General features: G+C 37.5%; 1 protein-coding gene across 6 annotated transcripts in view; it reads left to right on the top strand.

Annotated features, from left to right (window-relative positions):
* Positions 1-17946, top strand: part of Smarca1 (SNF2 related chromatin remodeling ATPase 1) — a 91801-nt gene that overhangs the window by 58027 nt on the left and 15828 nt on the right. For all 6 annotated transcript variants that reach the window (XM_087600192.1, XM_087600191.1, NM_001271190.1 and 3 more), the window contains 2 exon segments: positions 5246-5364; positions 5477-5689. In XM_087600192.1, coding sequence (XP_087456318.1) covers positions 5246-5364; positions 5477-5689 — 332 coding nt within the window.

Below are 17946 nucleotides of genomic sequence, written 5' to 3'. Positions count from 1 at the left end.
ATTCTATTCCATTGGTCTATCTGTCTGTCTCTGTACCAATACCATGCAGTTTTTATCACTATTGCTCTGTAATACTGCTTGAGTTCAGGGATAGTGATTCCCCCTGAAGTCCTTTTATTGTTGAGGATAGCTTTAGCTATCCTGGGTTTTTTGTTATTCCAGATGAATTTGCAAATTGTTCTGTCTAACTCTTTGAAGAATTGGATTGGTATTTTGATGGGGATTGCATTGAATCTGTAGATTGCTTTTGGTAAAATGGCCATTTTTACTATATTAATCCTGCCAATCCATGAGCATGGGAGATCTTTCCATCTTCTGAGGTCTTCTTCAATTTCTTTCTTCAGTGACTTGAAGTTCTTATTGTACAGATCTTTTACTTGCTTGGTTAAAGTCACACCGAGGTACTTTATATTATTTGGGTCTATTATGAAGGGTGTCGTTTCCCTAATTTCTTTCTCGGCTTGTTTCTCTTTTGTATAGAGGAAGGCAACTGATTTATTTGAGTTAATTTTATACCCAGCCACTTTGCTGAAGTTGTTTATCAGCTTTAGTAGTTCTCTGGTGGAACTTTTGGGATCACTTAAATATACTATCATATCATCTGCAAATAGTGATATTTTGACCTCTTCTTTTCCGATCTGTATCCCTTTGATCTCCTTTTGTTGTCTGATTGCTCTGGCTAGAACTTCAAGAACTATATTGAATAAGTAGGGAGAGAGTGGGCAGCCTTGTCTAGTCCCTGATTTTAGTGGGATTGCTTCAAGTTTCTCTCCATTTAGTTTAATGTTAGCAACTGGTTTGCTGTATATGGCTTTTACTATGTTTAGGTATGGGCCTTGAATTCCTATTCTTTCCAGGACTTTTATCATGAAGGGGTGTTGAATTTTGTCAAATGCTTTCTCAGCATCTAATGAAATGATCATGTGGTTCTGTTCTTTCAGTTTGTTTATATAATGGATCACGTTGATGGTTTTCCGTATATTAAACCATCCCTGCATGCCTGGGATGAAGCCTACTTGATCATGGTGGATGATTGTTTTGATGTGCTCTTGAATTCGGTTTGCCAGAATTTTATTGAGTATTTTTGCGTCGATATTCATAAGGGAAATTGGTCTGAAGTTCTCTTTCTTTGTTGTGTCTTTGTGTGGTTTAGGTATAAGAGTAATTGTAGATTCGTAGAAGGAATTCGGTAGGGCTCCATCTGTTTCAATTTTGTGGAATAGTTTGGATAATATTGGTATGAGGTCTTCTATGAAGGTTTGATAGAATTCTGCACTAAACCCATCTGGACCTGGGCTCTTTTTGGTTGGGAGACCTTTAATGACTGCTTCTATTTCCTTAGGAGTTATGGGGTTGTTTAACTGGTTTATCTGTTCCTGATTTAACTTTGATACCTGGTATCTGTCTAGGAAATAGTCCATTTCCTGAAGATTTTCAAATTTTGTTGAATATAGGTTTTTATAGTAAGATCTGATGATTTTTTGAATTTCCTCTGAATCTGTAGTTATGTCTCCCTTTTCATTTCTGATTTTGTTAATTTGGACGCACTCTCTGTGTCCTCTCGTTAGTCTGGCTAAGGGTTTATCTATCTTGTTGATTTTCTCAAAGAACCAACTTTTGGTCCTGTTGATTCTTTCTATGGTCCTTTTTGTTTCTACTTGGTTGATTTCAGCTCTGAGTTTGATTATTTCCTGCCTTCTACTCCTCCTGGGTGTATTTGCTTCTTTTTGTTCTAGAGCTTTTAGGTGTGCTGTCAAGCTGCTGACATATGCTCTTTCCTGTTTCTTTCTGCAGGCACTCAGCGCTATGAGTTTTCCTCTTAGCACAGCTTTCATTGTGTCCCATAAGTTTGAGTATGTTGTATCTTCATTTTCATTAAATTCTAAGAAGTTTTTAATTTCTTTCTTTATTTCTTCCTTGACCAGGTTATCATTGAGTAGAGCATTGTTCAATTTCCACGTATATGTGGGCATTCTTCCCTTATTGTTATTGAAGACCAGTTTTAGGCCGTGGTGGTCCGATAGCACGCATGGGATTATTTCTATCTTTCTGTACCTGTTGAGGCCCGTTTTTTGACCAATTATATGGTCAATTTTGGAGAAAGTACCATGAGGAGCTGAGAAGAAGGTATATCCTTTTGCTTTAGGATAGAATGTTCTATAAATATCCGTTAAGTCCATTTGGCTCATGACTTCTCTTAGTCTGTCAACATCACTGTTTAATTTCTGTTTCCATGATCTGTCCATTGATGAGAGTGGGGTGTTGAAATCTCCCACTATTATTGTGTGAGGTGCAATGTGTGTTTTGAGCTTTAGTAAGGTTTCTTTTACGTATGTAGGTGCCCTTGTATTTGGGGCATAGATATTTAGGATTGAGAGTTCATCTTGGTGGATTTTTCCTTTGATGAATATGAAGTGTCCTTCCTTATCTTTTTTGATGACTTTTAGTTGGAAATTGATTTTATTTGATATTAGAATGGCTACTCCAGCTTGCTTCTTCTGACCATTTGCTTGGAAAGTTGTTTTCCAGCCTTTCACTCTGAGGTAGTGTCTGTCTTTGTCTCTGAGGTGTGTTTCCTGTAGGCAGCAGAATGCAGGGTCCTCGTTGCGTATCCAGTTTGTTAATCTATGTCTTTTTATTGGGGAGTTGAGGCCATTGATATTGAGAGATATTAAGGAATAGTGATTATTGCTTCCCGTTATATTCATATTTGGATGTGAGGTTATGTTTGTGTGCTTTCATTCTCTTTGTTTTGTTGCCAAGACGATTAGTTTCTTGCTTCTTCTAGGGTATAGCTTGCCTCCTTATGTTGGGCTTTACCATTTATTATCCTTTGTAGTGCTGGATTTGTAGAAAGATATTGTGTAAATTTGGTTTTGTCATGGAATATCTTGGTTTCTCCATCAATGTTAATTGAGAGTTTTGCTGGATACAGTAACCTGGGCTGGCATTTGTGTTCTCTTAGGGTCTGTATGACATCAGTCCAGGATCTTCTGGCCTTCATAGTTTCTGGCGAGAAGTCTGGTGTGATTCTGATAGGTCTCCCTTTATATGTTACTTGACCTTTTTCCCTTACTGCTTTTAATATTCTTTCTTTATTTTGTGCGTTTGGTGTTTTGACAATTATGTGACGGGAGGTGTTTCTTTTCTGGTCCAATCTATTTGGAGTTCTGTAGGCTTCTTGTATGCCTATGGGTATCTCTTTTTTTAGGTTAGGGAAGTTTTCTTCTATGATTTTGTTGAAGATATTTACTGGTCCTTTGAGCTGGGAGTCTTCACTCTCTTCTATACCTATTATCCTTAGGTTTGATCTTCTCATTGAGTCCTGGATTTCCTGTATGTTTTGGACCAGTAGCTTTTTCCGCTTTACATTATCTTTGACAGTTGAGTCAATGATTTCTATGGAATCTTCCGCTCCTGAGATTCTCTCTTCCATCTCTTGTATTCTGTTGGTGAAGCTTGTATCTACAGCTCCTTGTCTCTTCTTTTGGTTTTCTATATCCAGGGTTGTTTCCATGTGTTCTTTCTTGATTGCTTCTATTTCCATTTTTAATTCCTTCATCTGTTTGATTGTGTTTTCCTGGAATTCTTTCAGGGATTTTTGCCATTCCTCTCTGTAGGCCTCTACTTGTTTATTAATGATTTCCTGTGTTTCCCTAAGTGTGTTCATGTCTTTCTTGAAGTCCTCCAGCATCATGATCAAATATGATTTTGAAACTAGATCTTGCTTTTCTGGTGTGTTTGGATACTCCATGTTTGTTTTGGCGGGAGAATTGGGCTCCGATGATGGCATGCAGTCTTGGTTTCTGTTGCTTGGGTTCCTGCGCTTGCCTCTCGCCATCAGATTATCTCTAGTGTTACTTTGTTCTGCTATTTCTGACAGTGGCTAGACTGACCTATAAGCCTGTGTGTCAGGAGTGCTGTAGACCTGTTTTCCTCTCTTTCAGTCAGTTATGGGGACAGTGTGTTCTGCTTTCCGGCGTGTAGTTTTTCCTCTCTACAGGTCTTCAGCTGTTCTTGTGGGCCTGTGTCTTGAGTTCACCAGGCAGCTTTCTTGCAGCAGAAAATTTGGTCTTACCTGTGGTCCCGAGGCTCAGGTTCGCTCGTGGGGTGCTGCCCAGGGGCTCTCTGCAGCGGCAGCAACCAGGAAGACCTGTGCCGCCCCTTCCGGGAGCTTCAGTGCACCAGGGTTCCAGATGGTCTTTGGCTTTTTCCTCTGGCGTCCGAGATGTGTGTGCAGGGAGCAGTCTCTTCTGGTTTTCCAGGCTTGTCTGCCTCTCTGAAGGTTTAGCTCTCCCTCCCACGGGATTTGGGTGCAGAGAACTGTTTATCCGGTCTGTTTCTTTCAGGTTCCGGCGGCGGTGTCTCAGGCACAGAAGTCCTGCCGCTCCTGTGCCCTCCCCCACGGGAGCCCAGAGGCCTTATACAGTTTCCTCTTGGGCCAGGGATGTGGGCAGGGGTGAGCAGTGTTGGTGGTCTCTTCCGCTCTGCAGCCTCAGGAGTGCCCACCTGACCAGGCGGTTGGGTCTCTCTCTCACCAGGTCTGGGAGCAGAGAGCTGCTGCGGGCCGGGATCGAGTATATTGTATTTTTATGTACGAAGGTATATGCATGAGTGCATGTGTGTGTGTGTGTGCGTGGGTGATGGAGGTGCTAGTGCGTGTATGTGTGTGTTGAATGAGTAACTTGGAGGATGCATAAATGAATATTAATTACTTATGCAAACCATCATATGCTAACACACCTTTCTTGATATCCTCTAAAATGGAAGAATTTTTCAATGTAGATAATGTCATTAGAAGGCCTTTCACTGAAGTCAAAAGATGTGACATCTTAATGCAACTTGGGGATTTGAATATCTTTCTGTATGTGCCCAGTTAAAATCTCTCATCTTTTAAGAAACTATAGGTGACTAGAAATATACGATTAGTGAATGATTGCAGATATAACCAACAGCTTCTGTAGAAATAGTCACTTCGTAGGAAAAAGGTAATAAGTTTATTTTTCATTTTTGCATACTAGAAAGCTGTATTTACATTCATATGAATCTCACTTCTGTTTCAGTTCATGCAAAAGGTTTCTTTTGTATCATATTTAGGTAAAAGGGTAACTTAAGTGCACTTAGTAACTGGATATGCCATGTACACACAGCGGACACCGTATCTGCCTGTTAATTCTGTATTCTGTAATTCCTCAAATTCATTTGCTTAAATGGTAGTAATTTAAAGTAATCACTTTCTTTTCAGCTGTATTTTGGGAACGCTGCAATGAATTACAGGACATTGAGAAAATTATGGCTCAAATTGAACGTGGAGAAGCAAGAATTCAGCGAAGAATCAGTATTAAGAAAGCACTGGATGCCAAAGTAGTATATTCTATTTCAGTTTATTAGGAGATTATTATATTTGCTGTAGTGACTAGCATTGACTAGTTATTGCACATGCCATTAAAAGTGTCATTTTTGTTGAAACTTACAGATTGCAAGATACAAGGCTCCATTTCATCAGTTACGGATTCAGTACGGAACCAGTAAAGGAAAGAACTATACTGAAGAAGAAGACAGATTCCTCATCTGTATGTTGCACAAAATGGGCTTTGACAGAGAAAATGTATATGAAGAATTGAGACAGTGCGTACGGAATGCTCCCCAGTTTAGATTTGACTGGTTTATCAAGTCGAGAACTGCCATGGTATGCTTTCCTTTTCTTGCTTACTTATTTTGGAAAAGTACACACTTCAAACTTTCTCTTTTCTTTTGTTCCTCTAATTGTTAACATTTTGTTTCATTAGCTTTCTCTCCCATCCCCTTCAATATATAGCTATATACACATGTGCACAAAGGAGATGTCATGTGCCTATTTTCAGAAATAGCAAAACATCTATATTCAGAAACACGTTTGCATTTTATATCAATAAATATATGTTTACATGATGTATTTATGTAAGTATATACATTTATGAACCATTTTAAAGTAAGTTGCAGACAACAAAATTGATAATTGTAGAATTTAGCATATAGGATGATTCCTCCACTGCACATGTACAGACAATGGCCCACTCATAGTCTTAAAAATACACACACACACACACACACATGTGCACACATACATGCACACACAAACTTGCACAGGCACGCATACATATGCTCTCCCCTCCCCAACTAATGGAAAACAAAATGCGGAGGGCTGGAATGATGACTGATTGGTTAAGAACAATTGCTGCTCTTCCAGAGGACCCGAATTCAGTTCCCACTGGCTCACAACCACCTGTAATGCCAGCTCCAGGGCTCCCAATGATGTCTTCTTGCCTCTTCGTTCATTCATACCCATGTGGCACAGAGAGAAAGACAAATACAAATAAATTTTAAACCTTTAACGTGAATAATAGAATAAAAGAATATATACCTCATAAGTAGATCTTCCTACATAATAACTACAATCACAGGTAAATACCAACATTCATTCACTAATATAAAATCCTATAAACAGACTTTTCTGGCAGTTCTCCAAATGTCTCCTTTGCAGCATGGCACCAGGAATTCTGGGTCAGATTATCACACTCCTTGTGATGCTAAATTTGGTTACCTGGTTTATGCTATGATTCCCAAGGCTCAGCACTTTTGGTGGTACATTTGCCCTTAGTAACTTACCAGATGACATTTGACACTGTACAGATGGCTTGAGGGTTTGTTTTGGGTGAAAAGAGATTGTAGTCCAAGCTGGGTCTCCCTAAGAACGTTATAAGAAAGTATAGTTAAGTAAAAGTTATCTTACTTTTTGCCTCTGCAATGAATTCCCTCTTTAGCTTTCCAACAGGAATTCTGTTCTTTCTAAATTCTACTGCTCCTGAAGAGCACTGTTTATGATGATACTCAAATGCATGCTGCTTATAACAAACAAACAAACAGATTTGCTGACAGGTTCTTACTATGCAGCTCAGGCTGGCTTGGAACTTGCTGTGTAGCCTAGGACGTTCTTGAGTTAAAAATCTTTCTACATTATACTCCCAAATCCTGGGATGACAGTCATTCCCACCATGCTCAGAGTCATGTGAAAACACTTTTAAGGTTGTCATTGACGTTCTTTCACGAGCCTAGGTCCTTAAAACAAAACTAGAGTTATATAGCCTAAAAGTAAAAGGAGCCCAAACCCAATAACCCCAGCAGAGGTTTTTGTGACTAGTTGTAAAATGGCATCCATTTCTTAAGTTGTTCTTATAAATATTTTATTTTCTAAAAGTTCTTTGGGGTATGAAAAAGTGCTTCATATTTTTTTCTGATTCATTTTATATCTTCTGTTCACACTGAAAAATACAAAGAAAACTCTAAGTTGTTCTCTTGAAGGCATTATTTTGGAAGAGGCTTTACAATATTATTTGTTCAGCCTTTAATAACACATCTTAACTATCAAACATATAGATGACACAAATTTGGGAGAGTTGGCAAGTACTTCCTCAAAATCCAGGATTCGTGAGAACTTAGGACAGTTAGACTAATGTTGCAGTTGAAAATTTCAGCATGGCATTTAAGTGTTGTATTTATGTAAAAGGACATGGAGAGGTGTGTATATTACTATGATACAGTAGGATTGAAGGAAGAATGAAAAAGATAGGAATTAATGGGTAGCACAAAAGACCATGATTGGCCTTAGAGACAGAACAGTTGTTTGACAGGGTTCTTGGGATCATTGAAGTAGATTATTGAAACAAATGTAGAATTGTTTTTTAAAATTCTCTTTTGGAAATGAAATTTTATTTTGACCGTGAGTTAGTTTGTCATTTCATTGAGGGTATCCATGAATGTGCCTAACAGACAAGTCCTTTCAAAGCCACACATTTCGCTTTCTAGCCACTTGGCTTTTTTATGTAATGACATAATTTAGGCCAGCATCAGTAATCGCTAAAAGAAAAATGCTTAACTGCACTTTTCAAGAAACACATTTTCAAACATACGTGCCCTTTTATGTGATGAAACATTTATTGAATTCTGTGGTATTTCAGTGATATTTTACTAATTTCTAAAAGGTTGAAAGCTTGATGTTGGGTCTAGTTTCTTCAGCTATTAAACTAAGGCAATAGGATGAAGATTGAAAGTGCAAGAAAAGGCTTAGGCCGTGATAAGAACTCCAGAGCCTTCATACTCAGCACAGAGGGAAAAGCTGCAGTATATTAACAGCCACTAGATGTCTCTGAACTCCTTTGTAAAGAATTTTAGTCTTCCTCCATCTTATGTTTTTCCGAGAGACATTACCTCCGCGCCTTCCCTTTTTCTAGATATTTAAATTTTCAGACCATATTTGCCGAAAGGCAGATATTAACTATATAAGTGGTTACAAATGTGAACCTGTATTTTGTCTATTAATCTTGGAAATGCCCGTGCCCTTTATTACCGTTTAAAAAGTAGAATTTCTAATTTTTACAGACTCTTTGAAAATATAGTAATTTATTTTATAATTCAATGTGTTATTTAAAGGCTTTTAGGTAAAATTTTCTTTTATGCTAAAATTTGTTTTCCCTTCTAGCTAGTGGGCAACTTTTATTTATATTTCTGAAATTAGAGTATGTTATATATTCAAAATACGCGTATATTTACATGATCTTTTTACATTATGTTAATAGCAATAGCTATAGAGTTGTAAAAATGGATTATTAATATTTGTAGATCATCTTCCACCCTTTGTTTTAAAAATAACTTTCTTTTTAGTGAGTCATCTTCACAGTCTAGGGAGAGTATCCACCCTCTTGATAGAGGCAGCTGTGATTTCTGTAATAAAACACATTGGAAAATCATTGAAAAATCTTATCTTCGAGATACAGGATGCAATTTGATTCGTTTTGTGACTATAGCTGTGTATAAATTAAAATCTTTCTAATGATTGAACTCAGCTTGCTAAAAGAATCTTCTTTCCCAGACACATCAATAAAAAGTGTGAAATCTTTCTAAGAAAAAAATGTAAGAATGTTAATAGTTATATTTTATGCACTAATCTCAAAGTACTGAATTCATGACATCGGACTTAACTAACACCCACCAAGTGCCGAGAGGAATGAATCCCTACTTTCAAATATGCCTCCCTTTGAAAGGCTTTGGCTCTTCTTCATTTAAAACTGCTGGCTGTACAAGAGAAAATAAGATTCACTTCCATCTCTCTGTGCTAAAAAGATCGTGAATTTTTCTCAGAGAATTGTGTGGTCTTTAAGTAAGTAATCAGCCTCTATTGAACTCCATAAACAAGTAGGAAGGAAGCATATGCTGAACTCGGATTTTTAAGCTCAGAGCATATGAATTTTCTTCCACTCTTGTCCTGGCACTGGGGGAGCCTAGAATAGGGCCTTAGTGTTTGCTCGTTCAAAAAATACTCCAAATAAAAGGCTCCTTAAGAACTGAACACAAAAGGAAATGGTAATATGCTGTATTTATTTAAAACGCCTTTTATAGGATGCTGACCTGTCCTCTTATTGACATTAGCTCATTAATTTTCTTGCAATCTCTGTTCATTTATTAGTGACTGATGGGACATAGAATGTTGAAGAGAATCTCAGACTTCTAAAGGCCATGACACATTGGTCAGTTTGTTAGACAGTACACATGGGAAAAGAACCTAGCCTTCAATCACTAGTGCCTTGATCCTACTTAGTTTCCTTCTAGGTAGTTAAAGAAGAAAAAGTAAAATTTAATTCTCAGAAATAAACCTTCATCGATAAAATGTTTATTGTTTCCTCTATAGGATGGCTTTGGTTCTTAATTTTAGTTATTTTTTTTTTTTTACCTTTCAATTGCTGAAGAACATTTTCTTTTCTCGACAGCCACCTCAGGAAACTGTGTTGCTTTGCCTATGGCCAAGAACATTACAGTTGAAGCTGAGTATTAGTAATTAGTCATTACAATTACCCTGTCTTTTGTAGTAGTTTAAATGAGTTTTGGCGATAACATCTCAGAGAATCACACACTGTTGAATACTGGGTAATAAAAATTTCATGTTATTAGTTTGTTTTCAAATCACAACTTTATTATTAATGAAATTGTGCCTTATTTAAAAGTAATAAAGTAACATTTCTCATTAGAACTGTAGGAGAAAAAACTACTTTCTAGAAATTATTGCTATAGCTTTTTATGAACTTGCTTCCCGCTTTATATGGTTATCACAGTGGCTAGTAAATGTTAATTAGGTTACTGGTTCTGCACAGAATACTTTTCTAAATATTCAATCTAGTCAGAAAGGAGGTTTCCTTTTAGATATTTTAGAGGAATAAAAGGGGAATAGAAATTTCCTGGTTGTTCTATAATCACAGTGATGCTTTGTTGCTTATGACTAAAATATTATGTTATTACTTATTTGCATTTAACATCTTGTGTTGATATTTTAAGAGACTGCATTCTTAATGAGATATAAGGAACATTAACAATACGCTGGCAAAATCGATAACTTATAAATGTTCTGATGGGCTCTTCTTGAGTATGACACTATATGTAACCTGAAAGTGGAAAGAAAGCTATTGGGAATAGGAGGGCAGAAAAAGGACGAGCAGATGGGGCAAAAAATGGAGGCAGAGGGAAACAACAAAAACAAATTTTTCTTAGAAAAACACAATAAAAACTAATTCTTTGTAAAGTCAAGTACATTTTAACGCATAGTAACCTGTTTCTGTGTGCTTGAAAGGCAAAAATGTTCCCTCTCTGCCTTAATTTTGAAAATGTCTTAGAATAGAGACTGTAGTGATTAACTGTGCTATGTGGCAAAGGCATCAGGGAAATAGCTTCATAGAAGAGGTACAATTCGATTCGTGGACACAGGACTATGCAAAAGGATAAATAAGGCCAGTACATCCCAAAAGTATTAATGTATGCATGGAGAAATGGTGGAAGATGTTGTAACCAGCAGCCAAGTGATGGAGAAAGCTGCTTCACTGAAGGCTAGATTTGGGTCATTACTGTATAGGAAGCAGGGGACTCAATGACAGATTGTAGCGGGCAATGAGGTTATGTCCTGTGAGCACTGCTCACTTCACTTACCATTTAGAGTAAAATACTCAAATTTATTTCTACCTTGTTTCCTGTCCTGTTTTGCTCCCTTGACCAATGTACCACTGTCTGTCCTTGAGTTATTTTTTTCTCCCAGTTTTAACCCTCAAGTGACACCGATTTTATTCAAGGAGATCAGCATAGGAGCTTACCCAGTGTAGGCATTAGGTCAATAAACCAACACAGATTATGTGGGCTTCAGTTTGTCTCAACCCCTGTAATTGAAAAAGTTTGAATGGCATCTGAGGAATTGCACCAATATGCTACAGTTTATTTCTGACCCTGTGTCTTGCTAGACTTTTGATTGTAAGTCCTGTCGATTTAATTATTGGTATGTTTGTGTATCACTTGCAAACAACATGTAGCTAAAGTGGTTCATTTGTAATCCTAAACTATTTGGACAAATAGAAACACAGTGCACTAAACAGGGAGCATTTTGGGTATTTATACCAGTGTATCGTTGTGTGAAACATGATAAAATATTTCATGAATAACTTTTTCTCCCATTTTTTATTGGATATTACCTTTATCTACATTTCAATTATTATCCTTCTCCCTGGTTTCCCCTCTGGAAATCCCCTATTCAATCTCCTCACTCCTACCTCCATGAAGGTCCCCCCAGCCACCCACTCCCTTCCTCCTCCCCGCCCTGGAATTCTCCTACACTTGGGCAATGAGCCTTCACAGGAATAAAGGGCCTCTCCTTTCACTGATGCCCAACAAGGCCCCTCCTTTGCTACACATGCGGCTGGAGCCACGGATCTCTCCATGTGTACTCTTTGGTTAGTGGTTTAGTCCCTGAGAGCTCGGAAGTGTCTTATTGGTTGTTATCTTTGTTCTTCCTATGGGGTTGCAACCCCCTTCAGCCACTCATCTCTATCTCCTTTATTGGAGACCCCGTTCTCAGTTCAATGGTCGGCTGCGAGCATCTGCCTCTGTATTTGTCAGGCTCTGGCAGAGCCTCTCAGGAGACAGCTATATCAGGCTCCTGTCAGCATACACCTCTTGGCATCCCCAGTTGTGACTGGGTTTGGTGTCTGCATGTGGGACGGATCCCCCAGGTGGAGCAGTCTCTGGCTGGCCTTTCCTTCAGTCTGCGCTCCGCACTTTGTCTCTGTATTTCCTCTTGTGAATATTTTGCTCCCCCTTCTAAAAAGGACTGAAACATCCACACCTTTGACTTTCTTCTTGAGCTTCATGTGGTCTGTAAATTGTATCTTGGGTATTCTGAGCTTTTGGGCTAATATCCACTTACCAGTGAGTACAAATCAAATGTGTTCTTTTGTGATTAGCAGTAACAACGTTTTTAAGTGACAATACCTACGTAAAAGCATCCTACCATTCAAACCTTCTTTGAAAAATGTAGGCTACCTCTATTTGAAAATGAATTTCTATTTAGCTGCCAATATTGTTGGGCTATGAAGATCTAGTATATACTGCTACTGTTTTTGTTAGTATTATAGGAGTTCAAAAGTGTTTCAAATCTGGGAAATATATTGCAGGATTTGCAGATGAAGATATTTATTTCAAATAAATAGTTATTTTTTAAAGCGGGTAATATATAGGGAGTACATAAAAGACAAAATAACAAAGGAGAAAATATGTCCATTTTGTTATACTGAAAATCCTAAAACAAAACTTCGTCCATACAGACTTTCATGTACAATTGAGAGACAGACATGTGGAGTGCTGTTTTCTTCTTTAGTTTACGTTTCTGGCGCCCTGCTTATTCACCATTTTTGGCTCTCAACCCTAGTGGGCAAACTGAACCTCACTACTTGTTTCATGTGGCACGTTAGGCTAAGAATTATTTTTCCACTTTTATAAAGAAATCAAAACAGTGTTTGGACATATGAAAATTAAAATTCAAAATTCCAGGATTGCCATTTGTGCTTCAGATTTCATTTGAACTCAGGCACGTGCTCAGTTGCATATTTTCAGTGACTAGTTACGTGCTGCAGTGGAAGAGAGGAAGAGAGTGGCAGAGAGTGGATCTTTTACAAAATGGAAAATATTCGTCACCAATTCTGGTCGCCAAGGCAGTAACTCAAGGCACGAACGTGGAGGCAGCAACTGAAACACAGACCATGGATGAACACTGTTTGTTGGCTTGTGCATTTTTGGGGATTTCAACTGCTTCATACCACAGCCCATGGCCACCTGCCCAGGGCAACCCCTACAGCAGACTTTCTTAATCTTCCTAATGCAGTTTAATATAGATCCTCATGTTGTGGTGATCCCCAACCATAAAATTATTTTTGTTGCTATCTCATAACCAACTTTGCTGCTGTTACAAATTTTAATGTAAGTACCTGGTATGCAAGATATCTGATACACAACCAAGTGGGTCGTGACCCTCAAGTTGAGAACTGCTGCCCTACAGTGTGGTGGGCCTTTTCATGTTGATTATTAATCAAGAAAACGTCCTGCAGATTTCTTCCTCTCCCTATTTCATTTCATCCGAACCCCGAGCACATGGACATTCAGGTCAGGTTTTCCCTTTTAATCCTCTCTGACAACACCTTCAAAGGCAGATGGAGGGCTGTGCTCTATCAATCTGTGAGCTTCCCAACTCTGTCAAGTTGACAGTCAAGATTAACCATCCCAAGTAGGCTTATGTGTTACTCAACTTCCAAGAAACGTTTTATATGAAGGGTGGGTAAAGAGCAGATATTTACTCTAAGCATGGGGTATTTGTGGCTCTACTGATGATTCTGGTCGAGGAAGCTGTCTTGAAGCACAGAATTGTTAGGGAGAGAGGAAATTGGCTTGTTCTCTTTGACTGTACAGGTTCGATGTGGAACCAGTTGTTAGAGATCATAAGGTAACAAATAGCACTGTTGCAGAAGGCAACGTGTTTGAGTTGTTCAGAGTTGAAATAGCCAGGCTTAGAGGGTAGCAAGTACTTTGACATTGGAGGGAATCAGATAGATGGCCAGGCTGCATGGCTTCATAGCAAGGATCTAGTATTGAGGAGTTCTGTATCAACTTGAATAATTTTAAAACCTCTTCCTAATTTTGAGTCTGAGATTTTTGTGAAGTGCTAATCTGTCTAAAGGAGTTTCTGAACACAAAATGCACATAGCTTGTGTCTCGCATACTGCTCAAAATTTGTCACAGAGCTCCTTTTGTCAGTGAAATTACACATAAACCTTTAATTCTTTTTCACTGAGCTGTATATAACTTAGGTTTAGCCATTGCTATTACTTTGTGGATGATTTGCCAAGTTGGATTCTACGAAACATTATTTCAGAACCAGAAAAATGTTTTGTGCCAGAAAAATAGATTTGGGGCATGCTGACATTGAATCTTGCCACAGAGACTTCCAATCTACATTAGAATGCTAACAGCTTTGAGAAGTTTGTTTGCCTCTTTGAGTTTCCCACATGTGTGAACACAGAATTCTTAAACCATTTCCCACAGTTTCCAATACAGCAGAACAGTTTTTCAATTTGTCGTTTTTTATTGTCTTCTGTCGCCCTTAATTGCTTTGGCATCTCTTTTCTGACTCCCCTGTGTTATTTTTCCTTCTTCCAAATTCATTCCTAAATCAAGAGTGGGGAATCAGTGAAAGAGATAATTAGACTACAGAATTATAGAACTTGTTTGACATTCCATGAACCATTCCCTTGACCTCAGAAAAATAGGAAGACAAGAAACAGAGAAACTGAAGAGAACAAAATGCTTGTCCTTTCTTTGTTGCCTTTCTGAAGGGGGGTTTTTGTTTTTGTTTTGGAGCAGTTACTGACAGGTTCAAAGGAATCATGGTGAAAACTTTTTTTTGTGGTCTATTTTGAATCATTTTGAAATATCCTATCTTTTTACATGTAAGACTGTCTGAAAGTATTAGTATTTGTTCTTGAGTCATTCATATGAACTATGAATATGTATCTAAAGATATCTGCAGTCACAGGCAACTATTACTTATTGCGAATAATAATAGCCAGAGGGTATAGCTTAATGATTCAAGAATCAGATTTTTATAAAGAATCTATGTAGTTTCCCTAGAAACCAAGGATCAGATCTCATCAGGGTCAACTTAGCCCTTTTTATAATAGATAAATTGAATAACATGCTGTTTAATTTGTATGTGTATATATTATTGGATGAAACTATGATGAATATTTGGTATGCATATTAAATGTGTTACCATTACATTGCTAAGTAATTGAAATTACAGTCTTATTGTTATCAGTTTATCTAACCCTGGGTAATTATGGATGTCCAAGAAGCTTGAACATTCTGGCATTACATAAGACTTTTTGTTTTTAACTAGAAAACATGAATTGTTAATGTGTAATATCTTTCTGGCTAATCTCAGTTGTTTTTTTGTTTTTTTGGGGGGGGCTTGAATTAGAGAGTAGAAAAAATTTTGGTTAGTTGATAATATAGTCAACTTCAGCATTCCCTAAGTTGTGTGGCAGTTTTCTAGATATTACTTAGAAAGATAAAACTGTCTTAAAAGGATTTTTGACATTTCTTACATCTTGATAAATTTTCTCAAGACCTAAATGATCATTTTAGGAAAGTTGGGAATGCAGATATGAGTTGCTGTGGCAAAAGGGTCTTTAGAACTTTGGTGCAAATGCATCCTCTACAGAATAAACAGACCCAATTGTTTAAAGAAAAAAAAAATCACCACTGATCCTAATTTCAGAGCTAGCTAGTGTCAGCTACTAGTTAGTGTTCTTTCAGCCACTTTCAGTCTCTGCACCTTTATTACCAAGATCAAAAAATGGTTTCCAGAGCTAGTTCAGTAGTTTTCCTGCTATCAGTGTTCTAAATACTTTCTTGAAATATTTTATGTATCTCTTTATTATAGTAAGTGTCTAAGAATGGAATTGTTAAGTCACAGGATATGAAATTTTAGAATATTTCTTTGCTATTTCTAATTCATTTCCTTGAAGGGTAGTGTATTAGTTTGCTGCTCAATGCTGTAATAAAGAAACACAGACTTGATGGCATAGGCAACACTTTTTTGTTGTCTTGTTCTGGAGACTGGAATCCAAGATTAAGGTGCCAACAAGGGTAATCTATCGGGTAGATGGCCACCTTTTGCACATGACAAGAAGGTAATGGGAAGGTTAATACCCTACCTCTTTTTGACTCATTTAGCATTAACTAATCCTGTAAACTAGGCTTCTTTAAATATAGTCAGAAGATGGCATTGGACCTCATGGATCTTCTAAATATGACAGTTAGCAATTTCACTTTAATTTTTGGGAGAAAGTTTAGTTGATATCAAGTAACACTGTCATTCAACATCAGTGAATGGAAGTTCTCATTTACATCTTACTGCAACCAAGTACACACACTGCACTCATGTGTGCACAAAGCACGGGCACACCACTACTAATGTGATAGAAATAGCTTTGTTTGCTTCCCATTTTTTTAGCCTTGGTTTCAGAAAACAAATTGTGTGTGTGTGTGTGTGTGTGTGTGCGCGCACACACACGCGCGCGCGCCCATGTATATTGCTAGACAGGTTGCACAAGTGCTCTCCCACTGAACTACATCTTCAACTCTTGAAACTTAAAAGAAAAAATTCTTGTACCAGGCATGGCGAGATGACTCAGTGTGTAAGAGCAGGTCTACATGTGGTGCACGTACACACATGCAGGAAAATACTCATAGGTATAAAATAAAAATAAATCCTTAAAATTTTGCTGAGTTTTCTATTTTTATACTTTGATCATTTTCCTTTTTCTTGAGTTTGTTCTTAATTGCTAGAAAATAGTTTTTGATTGGAGCGTTTAGCTGTTTTGTGTTTTGTCAGGCATTTCTTCTTATACAGAAAAGAAGTCACATATTTAAACATTATTGACCCTTTGGTATTAATCCATTATTTACCTTTAAACACAGCAAAGTGTACAGGGTTAATAATAAATGAGTTTCCATATTAATGAATCATATCTTTAATGCTCACCATACATTCATAAAGTCTGTTTATAGTTTGGATGCACTGACTGCTGGCAGTAAAATATAGTAGTGGCAAGGTTAATGCAAAAATCTTTTCAGATAGTATTTACTCCGAATTAGCAGGTTCCTTCCTGATTCCCAGGACTTAAATTCCATAATATGTATCCTGAGTCTTCTGTTGGCTAAGTAGCTTTGGGAACAGCTGCATCTTATATCCCCTTCCTAGTGGTTCGTAGTGATCATCAGGGACTGAAAGGTTCCATGAAGCCTTGTAATAAAGAAGTCTGTTTAGAAAATCACGACCAATCAAAATATAGAGTTGTGGAGCTCAGTCCCAATGGATACAACTTGAGTAGCTCTAGTGTAATATTGCAATATGAAAATTCATATTAGTATAATCCACAAAACTTGTCGGGATAGCGTTTGTACAGGCTGTGTGTGTGTGTGTGTGTGTGTGTGTGTGTGTGTTCATTAAACATATAGAAACAATTGTTTCTACACGTTAGTTGTACTACCTCTAGCTACATACATTCTCCTATTTTCTTAGCATCTCTGACAACAATTATTCTCATCTATTCTCTAATTCTGTCCTTTAATGGTATTATATAGCTAGGCATAGTGGCCCATATTGTTATCACAGCATCTGGGAGGCTGAGGCAGGAGGATTGCTGTACATTTAAAGTCAACCTGACCACATAGTGAGTTCTAATTTAGCATGGACTAAAGAGCAACACCATGCCTCAAAAACATGTTATATAAATGGAAGCATACTAGACATAACTTTTGTGATTGTATTTTTCACTCATCATAATTCTCTGGATGCCATGATGAATAACTAGTTCTTTCCATTTTATTGTTGAGTAGTGTTCCATGGTAAAACAGACCAGCTTGTTTAACTTGTCATCTATCAAATGACATTAGCCTATCTCTGTCATACTGGGATCTAATAATACCCTATATGAGTGTTCTAAAGAATACTGGTATGATTGGAGTGGGGGCAGAGAAAAA

Source organism: Rattus norvegicus, chromosome X (assembly GCF_021556685.1).
Source record: "Rattus norvegicus strain SHRSP/BbbUtx chromosome X, alternate assembly SHRSP_T2T, whole genome shotgun sequence".
Taxonomy (NCBI): Eukaryota; Metazoa; Chordata; class Mammalia; order Rodentia; family Muridae; genus Rattus; species Rattus norvegicus.
This window is presented reverse-complemented; position numbering and strand designations above follow the sequence as displayed.